Raw genomic sequence first — 18308 nt, 5'->3', positions numbered from 1 at the left:
TGTAGCAGAGAGAATGCTCCACACACTTGATATCAAAAGAGCTCTCCTGTACTATATTGACAGAACACAAAATTTCAGGAAAACAAAACAACTGTTTGTTGCCTTTCCTCCACAGTACAAAGGCAACCCCATTTCCAAAGCAGGAATAGCTAGGTGGATCGTTAAGTGTATACAGATTTGATATCAAAAAGCTAAGCGCACACTAACAATTCCTCCAAGAGCCCACTCCACACGGAAGTTAGGGGCCTCCATGGCTTTCCTGGGAAATATTCCTTTAGAGGAGATATATAGAGCAGCCACATGGTCCACTATACATACATTTACCAAGCACTACTGTGTAGATGTACACTCAAGACAGCAGGCCGCTGTAGGACAGGCTGTTCTCAAAACTCTTTTTCAGACTGCTGCCGCTGGCACGGGAAGCCGCCGCTAAATGGAGGGACTGCTATATAATCTATGCACAGATATGAATTCAGCAGCCCACATGCCTCGAACCGAATATGCTACTTACCAGTATGCATCTGTTCTTGGCATGTAGGGCTGCTGACATCACAAATGTGCCTAGAATTTAACTTAAGCAAGCAAACGTGGGGAAAACAAGATTCTTAAATTATTATTTTAAACTTAAGGCTGGCCCTACTGGCTCGTTGAGGTAGCTAATATGGTCAAGTATCAAGGGTGTTAAGTTTGCATGGAGAGAATATGCGAAGAATTCAATCAACGCCGTGGGCGTTGAGACATTATTGACATGAAGCTTCCAGCAAAACTATGTGCTAAGTTATTAAAAATGCAAGATAGAAATCCGCTGACTAAGATCGACACGAGCTTTCATCAAAGGCCCACAAAAAATTGAGTCTCGCCCTCTACCAGTCCAAAGGGAGGACTTGACCTGTATCTAGCCATATGAGCCTCAAAATGAAAAAAGATTTAATAAGGCTAAGATGCGGAGCTATACCTCTAAAAGCCACAAATTTGGACAACTGAAAGGGACAAAGGCTTTGAACTGAAGACTGTGTGATTACAAACTTGAATTGCTGCTGCACGTTGTTTGTACCTGTATTTCCTCAATTAGGAATAGGGCAATGTTAAATTGCGATAGAAACATGCTTAAGTTGGCTCCATGTCCAGTTAGCTGCTAGATTTTTAAAACTCTTGAAGGACACTTATAAAGTTCTGAATAAGAAAGCTTTGTCTGTATAGAAATTCAAATGCACAGAATGTTGTGGTTTAAGCAATTTTGTCCTTACTGCACTAAAGTCCAACGCCCAACTGTTGTGGTTCCCCCCGATGGCACCTTGCATAGATCTATTGCACTTTAAACTGTTTTTTGGCAAGTAGTCTGGGGCACAGGATGGGTGAATCAGTGGTAAATGTTTAGTGTGATAGCTCTAGTCCGTACTATGCACTTTGTGCCCCTGTAATGTGAGCGCATCCCACCACTGCATAGTTTTTTTGCACTTTAAACAGTTCTTGGTAAATAGCCTGGGTCACAGAATGGCCAAATTAATGGTAAATGTTTAACTCAATAGTCCCAGTCACTATCCTGCAGTTTGTGCACCCATAATAGGAGTGTATTGCACCATGCATAGACGCATAATACTTTAAACAGTTCCTGGCAAGTAGTTCGGGGCACAGGATGGGTGAATTAATGGCAATGGTTTAATGTAATAGCCTCAGTCAGCACCATGCACCTGTAATATGAACATTTATTGAACTATTTTTCATATTGAATTTAGGTCAAATGTTTTATCAAGTCCTATTTTTACGAAAGAAGCATGTGATATTTTGATGTTTTTATCTTAAAATTGTCATGGTTTTAAATAACTAAAAACATTAAAATTATATTACTTACAACTCCACCCCACTCTAATCTACGCCAATCCACCCCACCCCAATCTACCCCACTCAATTCAATCCATCACAGTCTAATCCAGATCACTCACCCCAATCCAATCCACTTCAATCTGCCACACTCCAATCTGCTCCACTCCAGTTTGCCCTACTCCAAAACAACCTTCCCCACTCCAATACAAAACAATCTGCCCCACTCCAATCCAAAACAATCTGCTCCAATCCAAAACAATCTTCCTCACTCGATCCAAAATAACCTGCTCCTCTCCAATCTGCCCACTCCAATCCAAAACAATCTGCCCCACTCCAATCTAAAACATTCTTCCCCACTGCAATCCAAAGCAATGTGCCTGCCCCACTCCAATTCACCCCACCCAATCCAACCCACCCCATTCAAATCCAATCCACACCCCCACTCCAATCCCTCCACTCCAATTCACCCCACTCCAAGCCACGCTACTGTAATCCAATCCATCCCAAACCAATCTAATCCACCGCACCCCTCTCCAATCCACCCCATTCAGTCGAGACTCCAATCCAACTCCACTCAATCCAACCTACTCTACATCCAATTCACTCTATTCCAGTACAATCCACCCCTACCTCAATCTAATCCAACCCACTACCTCAATCCACCCCAACTCACTCCACCCTATTCCACCCCACTCCAACACTGCTCTCTACGACACTCTCTGGTACTGAACCAGTGACTCTACTCACCTCTACGACACACTGCTCCCCCTACTCCCCTCTATCATACTCTACTCCAACAAATCCAATCTACGACACTACTCCCCCACCTGCCCCCCACTCCACTCTAGGACACTCCACACCACTAACTTTTAGCCATGCTGAACGTAGCGACACTGGTGTACACCATGGCAAAATTACTTTGCCAAAGCCAGTATCTCTTGTATAGACCCGACCAATTGGCTTTGCCAATGCTTGTCTTTTATCTGTTCTCATCAGTTATAATAATTGAATGTATGACCTTGTTCTTAGAACAGCATCCAGGGCCGGGTCCTGCTGTTAACCAAATTCCCTTGTCTTTCTCTTACTTCTCATCCCTCAACACTTTCTTCTGGGTCATTGTGGCTGGCATACTAAGCACAGTTTAAAATTGAAGGGTCTAGAGAAAGCGATATTGGGAGCACCTGCAATCCCTTATTTGAAAAAGATATACAAGTTGATTCTGGCAGAAACGTTTCTTCTTTCGAATGTACAACGGGTCCTTATGTTTTCATCGTACAGCTTCTGAGAATGTTCTTTATTTATTTTCTCAAGGGAGTGTAACCAAAGCATGTATGATCCTACAGAGTATAGAAGAGCTGCAGCATAAACCAGGCATGGTGAGTACCTCTGTTAAATGCAGATTTTTTTCCCCCCAGCAGTTAAGCTGCTTAATTGCACCTCTTTACTATTATTCTTTTGAAATGGATAAATCCATTCCTATTCAGCTGTTTCCAATTTACCCTGAATGTTGTTGTGTTGCACCTACTGCCCAGAATTCCTCTTCCAGCCTATCCCTGTAAGCAGTTGCTACCTGAAGCTCCCGTTTTTCGTTAATTTAATCCTGGTTCTAATGAATGCATTTCCAAATGATCTATGTAAATATATGATGATCCAGTTGGAAGATACTGGTTCCTCGTACAGCAGGATAACGTTTCAAATTCCCTTTTTAGTTGTTATGACGGACTACGTATCCAGCGCATGCAAATCTGTGATAAGGGTACTGGTTTCCTGTTTTGGCCATTGCCTGGATGTGCTGACACACGTCACTTATATTGGCCGTGTAAAAGGCAGTGTTTGGTTATTTCTAGCAAGGATGTAAGGACACACATGGAGGATTTGCCAGCCCAGATTTACGACCCAAGGATATATATGTTTTTAAATAGGATGCGTTTGTACAGCAGTTTAAGAAGGCTACTACTTACACCTGGACTGCATGATGAATAAAAAAAGTGAATTACAGGGTTGCATTTAACTGCATCGTACTCTATCGAAACTGTGGAAAAATCAGTATAATGTATTTTATCATGAACACACACACCCCGCTGCCCCCCCCAACTTAGTTTTAGAAACCATAAACATTTAGATTAGGGTTGTTCTTCCATTAAAGAGATGTACTTTGATGTTGATTGACTCCAGGAATTAGCCTTGGTCTCTCTGCTGTACAGCTGTAGCAAAATAGGTTCTGCCCATTAAGTCCTCCCAGAATGTTTGCTTTTTGATCATCCGGTTTTTGGACATTTACTCTGGGTGAATCTCTCGACTCCAGTATCACCCATTGTAATCTCATGATAATTGGACTGCACAGGTTTACAGCCAAAGTCTGCCTTTTAAGATAAGGCCACTGCAACGCCACTAAGGTAAGGGCCACTGGGCTGATTACTGGTAAACGTGTGCGGGCTGCACTTGTGAGATAACCAAAGTGCGCAGCCTGGTTATTGCACACAGGAAGCCTGGCGCAGAAAGGACTCTGCAGGGATAGATGTCTGTCTGGGGTAGACCATATAATATTGACTGGCACTCATAGATAGGTCAGTAGGGTTTACCTGATTATCTGCAGTGTCACTCTATTATACACATGGGGGTAAATCTGTATTAAATTTCAGTTTTGCTTCCCTTAGGCCTACACAGTTGAGTGAGATGTAAAACTGGGGTTGAACATGTTCAGTTTGAATATGCAGGTCCCCAAGAATCTGCATGTACATCTTAATGGTCGTCCAGAATTGTCATATTATATATTGTCATCCTACTGGGCCAAGTTCAGTTTGATACATAAAATGTTTATTTAGACCATAGTCCATTAAACAAAGTTCATACAATAATTCTATTTAATCCATTAGAATATCCTCTAAAATAAAACACGAAATTCAACCATCACATACATGAAGTATTTAAAATCCCTTACTTTTAGTCCTAGTAAACATTTCCATTTCATGTCCCAAAGACTACAGAGCACTAAATCTTATTAATCTTCCTGTAATTGCAGTTAGGAAAAACTCTGTTGCACAAACCACATCAAACAAGCATTGGCATAGCCAATAGGTCTCGCCGTTGGGACCTTCTAAGTGTTTAGCCATGCAACACTTGATGTTGTTGCACCAAGGATATTGTGCTGGGTAACTAAACACTTCTAAGGTCCCAAAGGTGAGACCTATTGGCTATGCCAATGCTTGTTTTTCTTTCTAACGAATTGAAATCGGATCAGCAAACAGGAAAAAAAAGCAATTGCGTCTATTAGTGGGCATATGTCTACAAAATGATGACGCTGCTGCTGTTTTTTTTCTTTTTCAAAAGCATATGTCATAGGATCAGGGATGCTGTACAGCATGGCTACAACCATTGGTAAAGCCAACACATCCTGAAAGGCGAGATCCATTGGCTTTGGCAATTCTTGCTACCAGTAGAATCAAGGAAAGAAAGCAAGTCATGGTGGTATTCGTTGTACCTGAAAAAGAGACATGCCAGAAGTGGCCGCATTGTTTTTAGGTTGGGCATTCGAGACCTCTTGTATATACTTTAGTATATACTTTATATACTTATATGTGTATGTACTTTGTGGGCTCTGGAGATCACCCTAGGACTTGTCTGCTTCCGCTTAGGGATTTTCTTTCTGTTCAACTGCCTCTATTTAACCGTCTTGATAGAAAAGACCAGTAGAGGTCAGTAAAGTACCAGAATTGCTTTCTGCTGAGGGACTTTAGTTTTTTTATTTTTCAGGTAACTGTCTCTATTTAACTTTCTTGATAGAAAACGACCAGCAGAGGTCAGTAAAATACCAGAATCACTTTAGTATTCTCTAGATTCCAGTCCATAGAAATTGTCTTCCACGAGCACCCGTAGACAATATTTTTTTAAAATCTTGTATTTTCAGTGATATGACCACCGAAGGCCCTGATTTTATATTAAAAACAGAGCTTTGGACTATACCATTTCCCGCTGAAAGGCAATATTTCTCTCCATGTGTTTCCATACCTGGCATGTCACGCAGTTTGGTGCTTACTTTCTCTCCATGTTAAAAAATAGTAGATGTTTCAGCACCCAAGTTAATGTGCTGCATACCTAAATACATATAAGGTCCCAAAGGCGAGACCGATTGCATTGCAAATGCTTGTTGGTTTTGTCCTTGGGTTAATGTGAAGTGATGGTCTTCAAGCGTGCCCCTTTCTGTCTGGTGGGTGTACGAATTGCACCAGACATACTGGACTGGGGTGTATTGAGTGACTGCCAATGTTCGTGTGGTGGGCCAGGAAGGTGTGCCCAACCGTGCTTTGGTATGTATGGGAATCTTACCTTACTTGGGTCTTTGAAGTTGTGATGCTGCAGAGAGGCAAGGCTCCCTGTGGCTAACTCAGCGTGTTCTGAGTGCGGTCTGGTGCTGCCCCCGAGCGGTGGAGATGCATCACCGCTTGCTGGCTGGGTGATGACAGTGCTGCCATCGGAGAGTCAAGGTTCAGCGTGCTGGAAGACTCATGGGATGTTAGTCGTAGGGCGTCTCCATTGCGGGTGAACTGGTGACAGCATCGGCTCCGCTGATCAAGGTTTTGGCAGGACATGATCACATCTTCACACGTGGCAGGGTGGTGACACAACCTTCTTCTCATCAACAGTGTACTGGTGATGGCTAGGGCATCGAACGAGGCCGCACTAATAAGGCCGAAACAGCAGTTGGGCATAACTGACAGGATTCCTTGCACATCATTGCCTTCCTCTTTAATGATATCTCCTAACACCGTACCCGATGTCAATTTGCGTGTTTGCATGCTAGAAATGTGATGCCACAGGTGTCATGTTACGCCCTACCGCTCACTGACGCAAGGGGTAGTAAAAGTCTTATCATACACATAATCCTTCCTTTTTTTGTCCTGTCCCATGGCTGTGTTTAGGAGGTAGGAAATGGGAACTCTGCTGGGCTTGTACTTAGACACAGCTTGGGAGTTCCCTGTTCTGGGTTTGATGGGGATGGTAAGATTGTGCAGCATAGGGTCAGGTAGTGAGCGCTGATCCCTGGGCCAATCTACGAACAAGAAAGGCCATTTTAAGGTGTGTTTTTTAGAAGGGACTTTAATAACAAGCATTGGCCGCGCGGCCCTTGAAAGTGATCGCGATCAAAGACAGATTGCGGCTGCGTGCGTGCACGCTCGTGTGAACGTAAGCGCTAGGCCACCAAAAGCCTGTGGCAGCACTTTGAAAACCCACACACTAAATTTCTCGCAGAGCAGCGCATGCGCTGGCTCAGCGAAACCTAAAAACTGCATTGTGGATGAAAACTTAATTGAGTCCTGTCTCTAAAAAATATCATATTTCGCTAAGACTGGTTTTAAAACTCTACAACTCTCCATCCCAAAAAAAGCAGACAGTCCAAAAAGATATGTGAGTTTGAACATTTCATTCCCAGCCCACAGTTAGAGGCCTTTAGGTTCTTTCAGCCCCTTGGTCGCCTCAATACAAGATCACAAGGGGTTTATCCCAATTTGAAAATGTCCTGCCTCATCGAGGTAGCGTTGAAGGATAGGGGTATTAGGCTCCATTCTGCCATGCAGCCCAACATAGAGATGTTTACTTCTTGCCTATATATGTGCAATCTCTATCTCTGGCCCTGGCTTCCATTTGATCGTAATTCGCTTTTTGAAAGATCAACTGTAAGGTCACACCTGGAGTGGGCTGGAAAATGCAACTCTTAACTTTGATGCAGTGCATTTTAAACTCATCGCCCATTTCTACCCGCTCTTCAGTACCTCCTCTCTGCACAACAATATTTTCGCTTCACTGGATTATAATAATTGAATCTCCGTGTCAGTCTTGAACTTTCAGATAAACAAGACCATGAGGTCAGTCCAGTCTCCAATATTACCGCCTGGACTACAGCTGAATTAGGTAGATACAGTATCCTTTTTACGCACTGCCCTTCAATTCTATCCCAACCAGTTATTTCACTCAATTACATCATTTCTGTTCCACATAGCTGTTTGGAAAGAACCATTGGTTTATATGCTGTTAAAACTGGATCCAACTTTGATCCTCAGAACTCCTTCCTACATTTATATAGCCCCATAATCGGTGGTAAGGCATTAGCTTTAATTGCTTTCCAATGGATATTCTATCTTAAATTTTATGCAAAGTGCATACCCAGGAAACTAACAATACATAGCCACCTCTTGAATTCTTGTCTTTACAACAACAACAAAAAATTGAAATCTTTCTTTCTGTCTCCATATAGCAAAATGTTTTTTTTCCATATTTACAGGACAGTTTGCATCTGGTAGTTAGCTTTCACACTGCATTGGGGGTTGGGGTAGCCCAGGCTCATAGAACAAAGGAGGATGCCCAGAAATTTGGAGCCAACACAGGAGAAGCTCCCCTTTCAAGTTTTGATGAGAAAGGCCCTGATAGTGATGTCAGCTAAGGGTGGGGGTAAGGACTCTGTCTGTAACTAACCCCAAGACTAGTGAGCCTCTCCTTGGGGCAGTGCAGCTGGTCCCCTTAAGCTGACCCAGGGCCAGTTTGGGGAAGACCTGGGCTTATGAGAAAAGCTGGTGAATTGAGCCAGTGAAGGCAGCTTCCACGGACCACTGCCTGCTCTTAAAAAATGAAAATAAAACTTACAATTTCTCTTTTTGTAAAGCATCTCGTTTTCCTTTAAGGAAAACAGGCTGCTTTACAAAAAAAGATTGCTTCATTTAAAAGCAATCACAGGCTGGTCTCAGCAGGCCACCAATCCTGTGATTTTTGCGATTACTAGGAGGTCGCAAATTGTGAGCTACCTCATTAATATTCATGAGGTAGGTCATTTGCGACCCCTTCGGAATCGCAGAAAGTGTACTGCACACTTTTATGCATGCTGTTTTGTAATTCCCTAATTGCGAATTGCAAAGATCTGCAATTAGGGAATCTCAAAACATTTTTTGATGCATCTGGCCCTGAGAGCCTGCATGGCTCTGAATAATAAAAGTGTGTTCTTTAAAACTGCATGGTTAACCCACTGTTTTTTTAAGAATGAGCACCAGAGTTCTTGAAAAGAGAACCCAAACCATGTGCACCCAACTGGTGAATACTCTTTGAAACTTTTACCTGTTCCATTCCTCAGTTTTTGTCTTGTCAGTATCAATCAATCAAATATCTTTATTCGGTTAGAATAGACAATAACCATGAAAGCACAGTAAAATGCATTATTAAAAATTGTTTCTGAGCCAGAAAAGTGCATAATTACAGATCACATTATCATGGATTTCCAAGAATTAAAAACATTTTTAAGAAACGCGATAACGGATGCAATGACAAATTCATTTTCTAAAAATTGCAATGCTAAAAATGCCGGTCGGCAGCGTCTCAAATCAAAATTCTTTAAAACAGGAGTAATCCATCTCTTTCTTAATGTATCGTAGTATTTGCAGAAAAACATGATATGGATAGTTGATTGTACTGAGACGTCGTCACACGGGCACTTAAATCTTTAGACCAATCATTTACTACAGGAAAACTTAGGCATCTATATAAAATATTCAATCTAAAGCGAGTCCATAAAAAACGATCAAAGTCTCCATCTATTAAAGGTATGTACGGCTGAATTGTTGAGGTCAGCAAAGTTAAGTGATGGGCTTGTACCGTAGACTTTCTCATTTCATCTGTGGCTCTAATTTCGCCCAAAAGACCCATACAGCTGGTTTTAAGGTCTTTTCTAGATACACTACGCATAGAAAAAGGCTCTGTGAAATATTCCGGGTGTCCTAGTTTTACAAGGAACATTTTCACGTATTCCAACCATTTTATATGTTTGACACCATCAGACCTCAGTGCATCTGCCAATATATAACGGTTAAAACCGGTTTCCTCTGACATCCAGATTCTATGCCAAAGAAGGACAGGTTGAATCTTAATTGTGTCTTCCAAGTATGGCAAGCCCAGTTCCAGGTGGCAAATGTAGTTTGAGGTACTTTGTGGTAGGGCCAAAAGAAACTTAAGAAAAATATTTTCCGCAGTCTGCAGGATATTTATGTCTGCGTAGCCCCATATGCCAGCTCCGTAGGTAGCTATGGTCACGCATTTAGACCTGTAAATGTGTAGGAGTTCTACTGGCGGGCGCCTTCCTAGTTTACGACTAAAATTTGATAGGGCCATTAGCGCCTTAGCAAACAGCAGGCGTCCAGTTTTGACTGCCTCAGACCATAATCCTGTCCTATTAAATAGTATCCCTAAATATGAAAATATTTTGGTGCACTATCGGTCTTCCATCTACGTATAGAGTTTTAACCCTCTTATTTGACCCGACCCTGCAATTCATTGTATATGTTTTGGAACAATTTATAGTAAGTCCCAAGTTCGACATAAAACTAGAGAATGAGTTAACGACCCTTTGGAGGCCAAGTGGTGTGCGGGCCATTAAAACAGCATCATCTGCATACAAGAGTGCAGGGATAGGTCGCTTTGCCGCCTTAGGTAAGTCCCTGCACTCTTTGACTAAAATAGTTTCTAAATTATTTATATATAGTGTGAAGAGAAATGGGACAAGGACGCAGCCTTGCCTCACTCCTCTCCCAACTCTAAAGTGACTAGTGCATTCTCCACCCAGCCCATATCTGACCTTAGCCTTAGCCCCAGAGTAAAGCTCCCTTAAAAATGCAATTATTAAAACATCCACACGTAAGCCTTCTAAAATTGACAACAGCTTATCATGGATGACTCAGTCAAAAGCTGCCATTAAGTCCACAAAGGTCATGAATAATCTTCCCTTTGTAGCCCTTGTGTACTTGTTCAATAAAATATGCAGGTTTAAGCCCTGCTCGACTTTGCCCAGGCCCTTGCAAAACCCTTATTGCAGGTCGCTTATAATATCTTGTTCATCTGCCCAAACCTGCATTCTGTCTAATAAAACCCGCCCGATGATCTTAACTGTTGAATCCAGCAATGAGATCGGGCGGTAGCAGGCAGGATTCATCCTATCACCCTTTTTAAAAATTGGCACGATGGGGGGGCGCTAGAGGGCGCACAGCGGAATGGCTGCCTCCTGAGACAGCTCCGCCGGACGGGGGAAACAAATGGCGCAACAGGTGTGATTCGAGAGGCGCCGCTGCTCGAAATCGACGCCTCAGTGATCGGATATCGGCCTCCACCCGTGGCAAGTGCGGAGACCGACCGAGCGGACCGGTAGCACCGGCAATGCGATGTTTAGCACTCCGCCGCGGGCGCATCTAACGGCTGGCAAGATGGTGGCGCCCAGGGGGACGGAGGCGCAATGGTGTCGTGAGCCGCTGTGACCTCAAAAGCGGGCTGCCACCGGGGACTGAGACAACTGCACTGGCTGCTGTCTCCACAGGTTGGACTCGTGCTGGGGACCTGGGGGCTCCGTGGCAGTGTGTGACCCGGAGGGTGATGCGGCGCGTGGTGGCGGCTGCGGCCGAGAGAGAACGCCCCGCGGTGGGGACGACGATGGAGCCCGAAGATGGTGCGAAATCGGCTCGGGAAGCCGCTGCGCACTGCCCGCCCGCCTGAGATGGGGGTGAGTGCTGACCCTGTGGCCGCGGTGACCTTGCACAATTAGATGACACTGGCTTCGCGCTGAGGCGCTGACGAGGCAACTGCGGACTAGCGCGACTGCTGGGGGTGCTGTCCTGGGCCTGCCGGCTCGATCGGCCAACACTGCACGAGAGTACCTGGAGGGTTCCACGCTGGCCTGGCGCGAGTGAGGTGACGGCCGCCCCTGCCTGCACATAGCGGCTTGCTCCTGGCCCTCTCCCTGCGCCGCAGGCGAGGCACGGAGGTCGACTGAGCTCCCGGGCATTACGGACCACGCTGCACACGTGCGCCCGGCCCCCATTGCTCACCGACCAGGCGAGGGAAGCACCGCATGGTCTGGCTGCCATCGAGATTGGGCATGATCGGAGAGGTGTGGGCAGTGTGAGGTGCGGAGGTGGAGACGCGATCGCCCGGGGAGCTGAGAGGGGCTTTGAGACTGGTGCCCTGCTGAACTGGAGCTCATCACATCTGCGGGAGTGCCGCCGTCGACTGGTGAATCTGCAAACCGGGTCCCCGAGTGACTGACGGAGGAAGGCCGCGAGATGGGGAAACCGGAAAAGACGCAAACCAAACTCCCATTTGAAACCAAGCGTCAGGCCAAGGGCGCTACGGCGATGTCGGACACTGCCATGGATGCTGGAGAGACGACACCCCCAGGCATGGAAGGAGTTCTGAGGGCCATCCAGCAAAGCCTGCAGGACATCCATGGCAAACTGGACACCATCACGCTGCGTGTGGACAACATGGCGGCCAAGCTGGATGGGCACGGTGAGCGGCTGACGGAGGCGGAGACCCGCATTGGGGCGGTGGAAGATGTCTCGCAAACCACGGCCAAAAAGTGTGCGGAGACCGAGAGACTGCTGGAGGTTCTAAAAAACAAGACGGAGGACTTGGAGGCGCGATTGCGGCGCAATAACGTGAGAATCACGGGGGTTCCGGAGTCCACCAACACTGGCCGGATGGAAACGTATGTCGAGGATCTGATTCGCAGCGTTCTTGGCACGGAGCACCTCTCCTCGATGTTCCTGATTGAAAGAGCGCATCGGTCACTGGCCCCGAGGCCGAAACCTGGGGCGCCCCCGCGTCCCATAGTCGCTAGGGTCCTAAACTATAGGGACCGCGATGCCATCCTCAGACTAGCGCGGGGGAAAAAGCAGATCACACACCAGGGCAATATTCTGGAATTCTATCCGGACTTCACAGTCGCAGTCCAGCAGGCACGGAAGGAGTTCAATCCGGTTAAAAAGAAACTGCGCGACCTTGGTGTTGACTACGCCATGCTCTATCCAGCTAGGCTTCGTATAACACATGGGGGCTGTGCAACGCTGTGTCACACACCTCAGGCGGCACAAGATCTCGTCCAAAAAATCGGAGCCAAGCGCAAAGAGAGGCAGAGAACTGATCAGGCTGCGGACACCGACTAGTAGATTGCAAAAGAGAGCTGCCCGGAGGGTGGCGGCGGCGCTGCCCATCATGAGACGCTTCTGCGGCCCCGATGGGGAGGCCAATGTGGGTCGGCAGGGACGGCGATGGCCCCTGTGGACTGTCGGAGACTGCACGTGCGAGTGCCACGAACAGGACTGCCCAGGCCCACGCCCTGCTGATAACTGGTAACTCTAATGATACTCCAGCCCTGGTGGGACTAAGGTAGCTGTTGACTACGGGCTACCGAGGAGGTAATGCTATAACAAGCTGGGGCCCACCTAGTGGTAAACATTGACGCTCTGTGTTGCGGTAATGTGCAGCCCATGGGAATGGGAGATAACAGGATCGATGGGTAGCTGGAGAAATGGGCTCTGGTGGCTGGAGCTGGGACCCTGGTACAAGTGACAGAACTGGGAGGGATAGATACTAGTTGGCTGGGGGTTGGTTATTGTTCATCGAACAGCGGGAAAGTGATGCTGCGGGGGGTGGTTGGCATGGATAGATAATGCGGTCACTGTGGGCCATTGTGTGGGACGTGAGGATGCCTGCACAGACATGGGGCCTTTCGGGCTCCACATCATAATCTGTCCCCGTCCACATCCATTGAGTTGGATGGAGAAGTGTGCTCTAGGCGGTCCCCCGAAGCGGGTGATCCCCGAACTCAGTTCATTCAATGTTCGTTTTCAACTGTGGTGTGTGTCTTTGGCATGGTTGGGGTGCTGAAGTGGGCGGGGGGAGGTGGGATGGGGTTGGGAAGTTGATATGTTGGTCACTGTGCATGAGACGCATCGCTGAAATCCAAGTACTATTGGGGAGGAACACCGGGGTCCTTCCATGCCTAGATAGTCACTGGGGCGCGCTCACTAACTGCGGGGTTGAATGGTGCAATAACATCAGTACTGGGACATGGCTGAGAAAAGGTTAGGAGCTGGGTGCATCCGACTGCTCACGTGGAATGTGCGGGGGCTCGGTAACCCCAAGAAAATTAGGCAAACACTGGCATACCTAGACAGGCTGCGCATCGACATTTCCCTCATACAGGAGACTCACTGTGCACCGACACACCAAGCCAGTGTGGGACGGAGGTGGGCTGAGTCAGTGCATCACTCCTCGTACTCCTCATATGCACGGGGGGTGCTGGTACTGGTTAGAAAGGGACTAAAATATGCGATAGACACGGATGAGGCGGATGACATGGGGCGCTTTGTCATTCTAACAGGTCTCCTGCGGGGACAAAGACTGGCTGTTGTGAATGTATATGGGCCTAATGTGGATGACCCGCAGTTCTACCACTCACTGTGGGGTAAGCTGCGAGATCTGCAAACCCCCCACGTGATCTGGGGAGGAGACTTTAATCTAGCGCTCTGTGATGACGTAGACAGATCTGGAGCGACAACGGAACCTCACAGACGCGCACTGCATGTCCTACAGGACATAATGGTGGACAGGTGACTTACTGACATTTGGAGAAGTAGATACCCCGAGGGAAGAGAAGCCACACATGTAGCTGCGGCGCACGGTAGCTGGTCCCGCATAGATTACTGGCTGGTGACTGGGGATATTGCCTTATGGACACGGGAGGTTCGACATCTGCCTAGAACGCTATCGGATCACAGCCCGGTGCTCCTTTCCCTGGAACTCCCGAACTATACGCCACCTCCCTTCAGTTGGAGATTTAACGCTAAAGCACTACTAGATCCCATGTACGTCGATACCATCGGGCAGGCGGTGCAGGATTATTTTGCTAACAATTCGCCTACTACAGACGACCCGGGCGTACTCTGGGAGGCATTCAAGGCCACAATACGCGGCGTCTGTATAAGCACTAACGCTGGTATCCTTAAAGACATACGGCGACAGCTTCAGACAAGGGAGCAAAAACTACAAAATTTAGAACGGGACTATGAACACACAAAACGTTCAAATACTAGGGGATATTAGAAAAACACTTTCTGAATTCCAGAGCTTCGCGGAAGACGAAATTAAGTATACAGCGAAAAGACAGGTAGCGAGGGCCTATGGGGAGGGTGGCAGACCGGGCAGGCACCTGGCGGCTAACATATGTGAAGGACGTGCCCCGCAGAGCATTCAGATGATTCGAGGTCAGCAGGGAGAGAGGAAGTATGGAGAACAGGAAATACTGGGCGAGTTCGTGGCCACATATGGAGCGATGTACGCCTCCAGGCCAACGGCCACTTCGGCGGAAATAGTGGAGTATTTGGATGATGTGGCGATAGCGTGGCTGTCAGACACGCACCGGGAATAACTATCTCTGCCCATCACGGTAGAAGAGGTCACGGAGGTGATTAGGTCGCTGCCGAATGGTAAGGCTCCAGGCTCAGATGGGTTCACATGTGAATTTTATAAGGCCTTTGTGGACCAGCTAGCCCCTCGTCTGGTGGAGATGTATGGCAATGCCCACGAGAAGCAGCGCCTGCCGCCAACCCTACGGGAAGCATTACTATTGGCACTGCTTAAACCGCAAAAAGATCCGGAGCTCTGTGACTCGTACAGACCCTTATCCCTTATAAATGTGGACAATAAGATCCTGGCCAAACTGCTTGCTGCCCGACTGAACCCTTTAATGTCCAACCTGATCCTGCCCGATCAATCTGGGTTCATACCGTCGCGCTCCACTGCGCACAATACCCGAACACTGTTCGCGCTCTCGCACTATCTAACACCCGAGACAAAGGCGGCGGCGGTCTTCTTGGACGCGGCCAAGGCCTTTGATTCATTGGAGTGGACCTACCTGAATGCGGTGCTGCGAAGGATGGGTTTTCCGCCCATGTTCCTCCAATGGATGCAATTATTATATGACACGCCAGTGGCACGGGTTCGGGTGAATAACTATATCTCAGACTCCATCGACATTCGGAGGGGGACATGTCCCCTCTCCTGTTCGCGCTGGCGTTGGAGCCCCTAGCGTGCAAAATCCGGCAGGGGCATCATTACTCGGCTCTGCAGTTTCCGCAACGGCCGCTGCACATATATGCCGACGATATGTTGCTATATGTGAGGGACCCAAGGGACAATTTGAACCCGTTATTGAGGGAATATATTAAATTTGCGCGCCACTCCGGTGTCACTATAAATTGGGCCAAGTCCATGATCATTCCCTTGACGGACAGCACGCAGCCGCACCCCATGGACTACCCTCTGGAGTGGAAGACTGACCGATAAAATATTTGGGTGTGTGGTATCACAGAGATCCGGAAATTGTGATCCGGACTAACTATGGGAGGGCAATCGATGCCTTGGAAGAGAAAGTGGGGAGATGGATCCACTTACCACTGTCTCTGGCGGATCGCATTGCCATTGTCAAAATGGTAGTGCTGCCTAAGCTACTCTACCTTTTCAATAACATCCCCATCCACCCTCCAGCAGAGGTCTTTCGACGTATTACCTCGATGGTCCTCCGGCTCATCTGGGCGGGAAAGACGGCTAGGGTTGAGATGCGGACACTTACACTGCCGTACAGCCGGGGTGGGTTCGGAGTTCCCGATTTTTTACTTTACTACCTCTGTGCCTTGGTACCACAAAGTCCCATTTCTCACCCATACTGCAATCGAAGAAGGGGACGCCCTGCCAATCACGCTAGAAGCGGTTATAACTCATCGCAGGCCTCCATTACACAAGAAAGACATTAACACAATAGATGCCACGAACAAAGCATGGCATATTATGGGCAGGAAAGCTAATAAACTACCGCTGTATGCCCCGGCGCTCCGGCTCCAATGGCATCCGGAAATTTCAGTCACGCAGGAGGAAGTGGGTTGGAATTGCTGCGCCAGGTGGGCATCGACACGCTGGGGGATCTGTACGAAGATGGGACTTTTAAAATGCTAGATCAATTGGCATTCATTAGTAATTTGACTGTACTGTTCCGATTCAACTATCACAGGCTGCAAAAAGCTGTGAAGCAGCTGTACCCAACGTATCCGGCTAATCACCACACCCACGGCCAAGCACCTGGTATCTACACTGTATACGAAAATCCAAGCTGACATAGCGGCAAATACGAATGCCTCCATGGAGAAGTGGAATAGCTGCTTAGGCACTCCACTAACAGAGGATGAATGGGCTACTGCCTGTACATTAACTGGCATGTTAACGCCCAATGGCAATCTCCGCATCCTACATTTCAAGTACCTACACCAGACGTATTACACGCCTGCCAGGCTACACAGATATGGGCTGCGGGAGTATTCTAGATGTGGGTGCTGTGGTGCAGAGGGGGCGGACTATATTCATCTGGCGTGGTCGTGCGGGGCAATTTGGGAATACTGGGTACAAGTGACGCAGCTGCTGGGGGCTATGGTGGGCGGTGAGGTGTGCTGTGAGGCCAAAACCTGTTTGCTGGGACTGCTGCCCGGGTTTAGGGCCTTAAAGCGTAGATTCTGTGTGATAGCGTTGCTAATGGCCAAAAGGAGGGTCTCGCTCTGCTGGAATGGCAGGCAGATCCCGAAACCTAAAGAATGGCTTGCGGACTTAACGTACTGTAGAGACACCCTAAGGACCTATGAAGAAGAACTTCCTACCAGATCGAAGCCAAGAGACTATTGGACGTACCTAACCCAATATTTGCAATTGCATCAAGGGAACTAACCGCTGTTATTACATGCGATAAGGGACGATGGGCGTGGGGGGCCTCTGATCAGGAATGGAACAGCAAGAATTGGATGACGGATGCTGTTGTACTGTGACTGAAATGTTATGGTTGTATTTGATTGTACACAATTAAAATGCTAATAAAAAAAAAAAAAATTGGCACGATAGTGGATTCGTACCAAGATGGTAGTAAACCACTTTCGTAACATGCATTAAGAACCTGAGTTAAAAGCGGACCCCATAATGCTAAGTTAGATTTAAAAAGGTCCACCCAGGCTAGAGTTAATTGCCGCGGTGACCTCATTAAGTGTAAAATCCAATCTTAATTCTTGCGCTGTAACCTCCGTGTTGAACGTCTATTATCGGGTTATTATACAGGTTTGAGTAGTGTTGTATCCATTCTGGTTCAGAGATGGCAATCTACATGGAGGCCATCTCCTTATCAACATTCACCGCTTTCCAGAAGGATGAGGAATCGCGACTTTTTGAAGCATCGTGTAAAGCACGCCATGCTTCCTTTTTTAAAATAGCCTTTCTAGCTTTAAGTACAGTTTTATAATTTCTGCTTGCCTCCCTTATATGATCCTTATTTTTTACTGTGGCATGAATGTAGTGTTTGTTTAGTGTAACCCTTTGTGCATTCGGTATCAAACCATCCTTGTTTATTAGTAGCTTTCCTCTTAGTTTCAACAAAAGTGATTTCTTTATATAATTTGAGATAGCCCAAAAAAATTCCATAATCTCTTGACTGGATGACTGTTCGTCCAAACATAGCAGGAACATACTTTTACAGTTTGAGACAATTTTTGTGATAAGTTCCTTAGTATCCACAGTAGCCCATTTAAGTGCATATCCATTTTGCCTGCTCAAGGCAATATTATCGACATTATCCACGGATATGG

General features: G+C 46.9%; 1 protein-coding gene across 2 annotated transcripts in view; it reads left to right on the top strand.

Moving 5' to 3' along the window:
• Positions 1 to 18308, top strand: part of SRP72 (signal recognition particle 72) — a 259141-nt gene that overhangs the window by 155609 nt on the left and 85224 nt on the right. For both annotated transcript variants that reach the window (XM_085641079.1, XM_085641078.1), the window contains exon 12: positions 3136 to 3200. In XM_085641079.1, coding sequence (XP_085497205.1) covers positions 3136 to 3200 — 65 coding nt within the window. The remainder of the gene's footprint in view (positions 1 to 3135; positions 3201 to 18308) is intronic.

Source organism: Triturus cristatus, chromosome 2_2 (assembly GCF_964204655.1).
Source record: "Triturus cristatus chromosome 2_2, aTriCri1.1, whole genome shotgun sequence".
In the NCBI taxonomy this organism is placed as follows: domain Eukaryota; kingdom Metazoa; phylum Chordata; class Amphibia; order Caudata; family Salamandridae; genus Triturus; species Triturus cristatus.
This window is presented reverse-complemented; position numbering and strand designations above follow the sequence as displayed.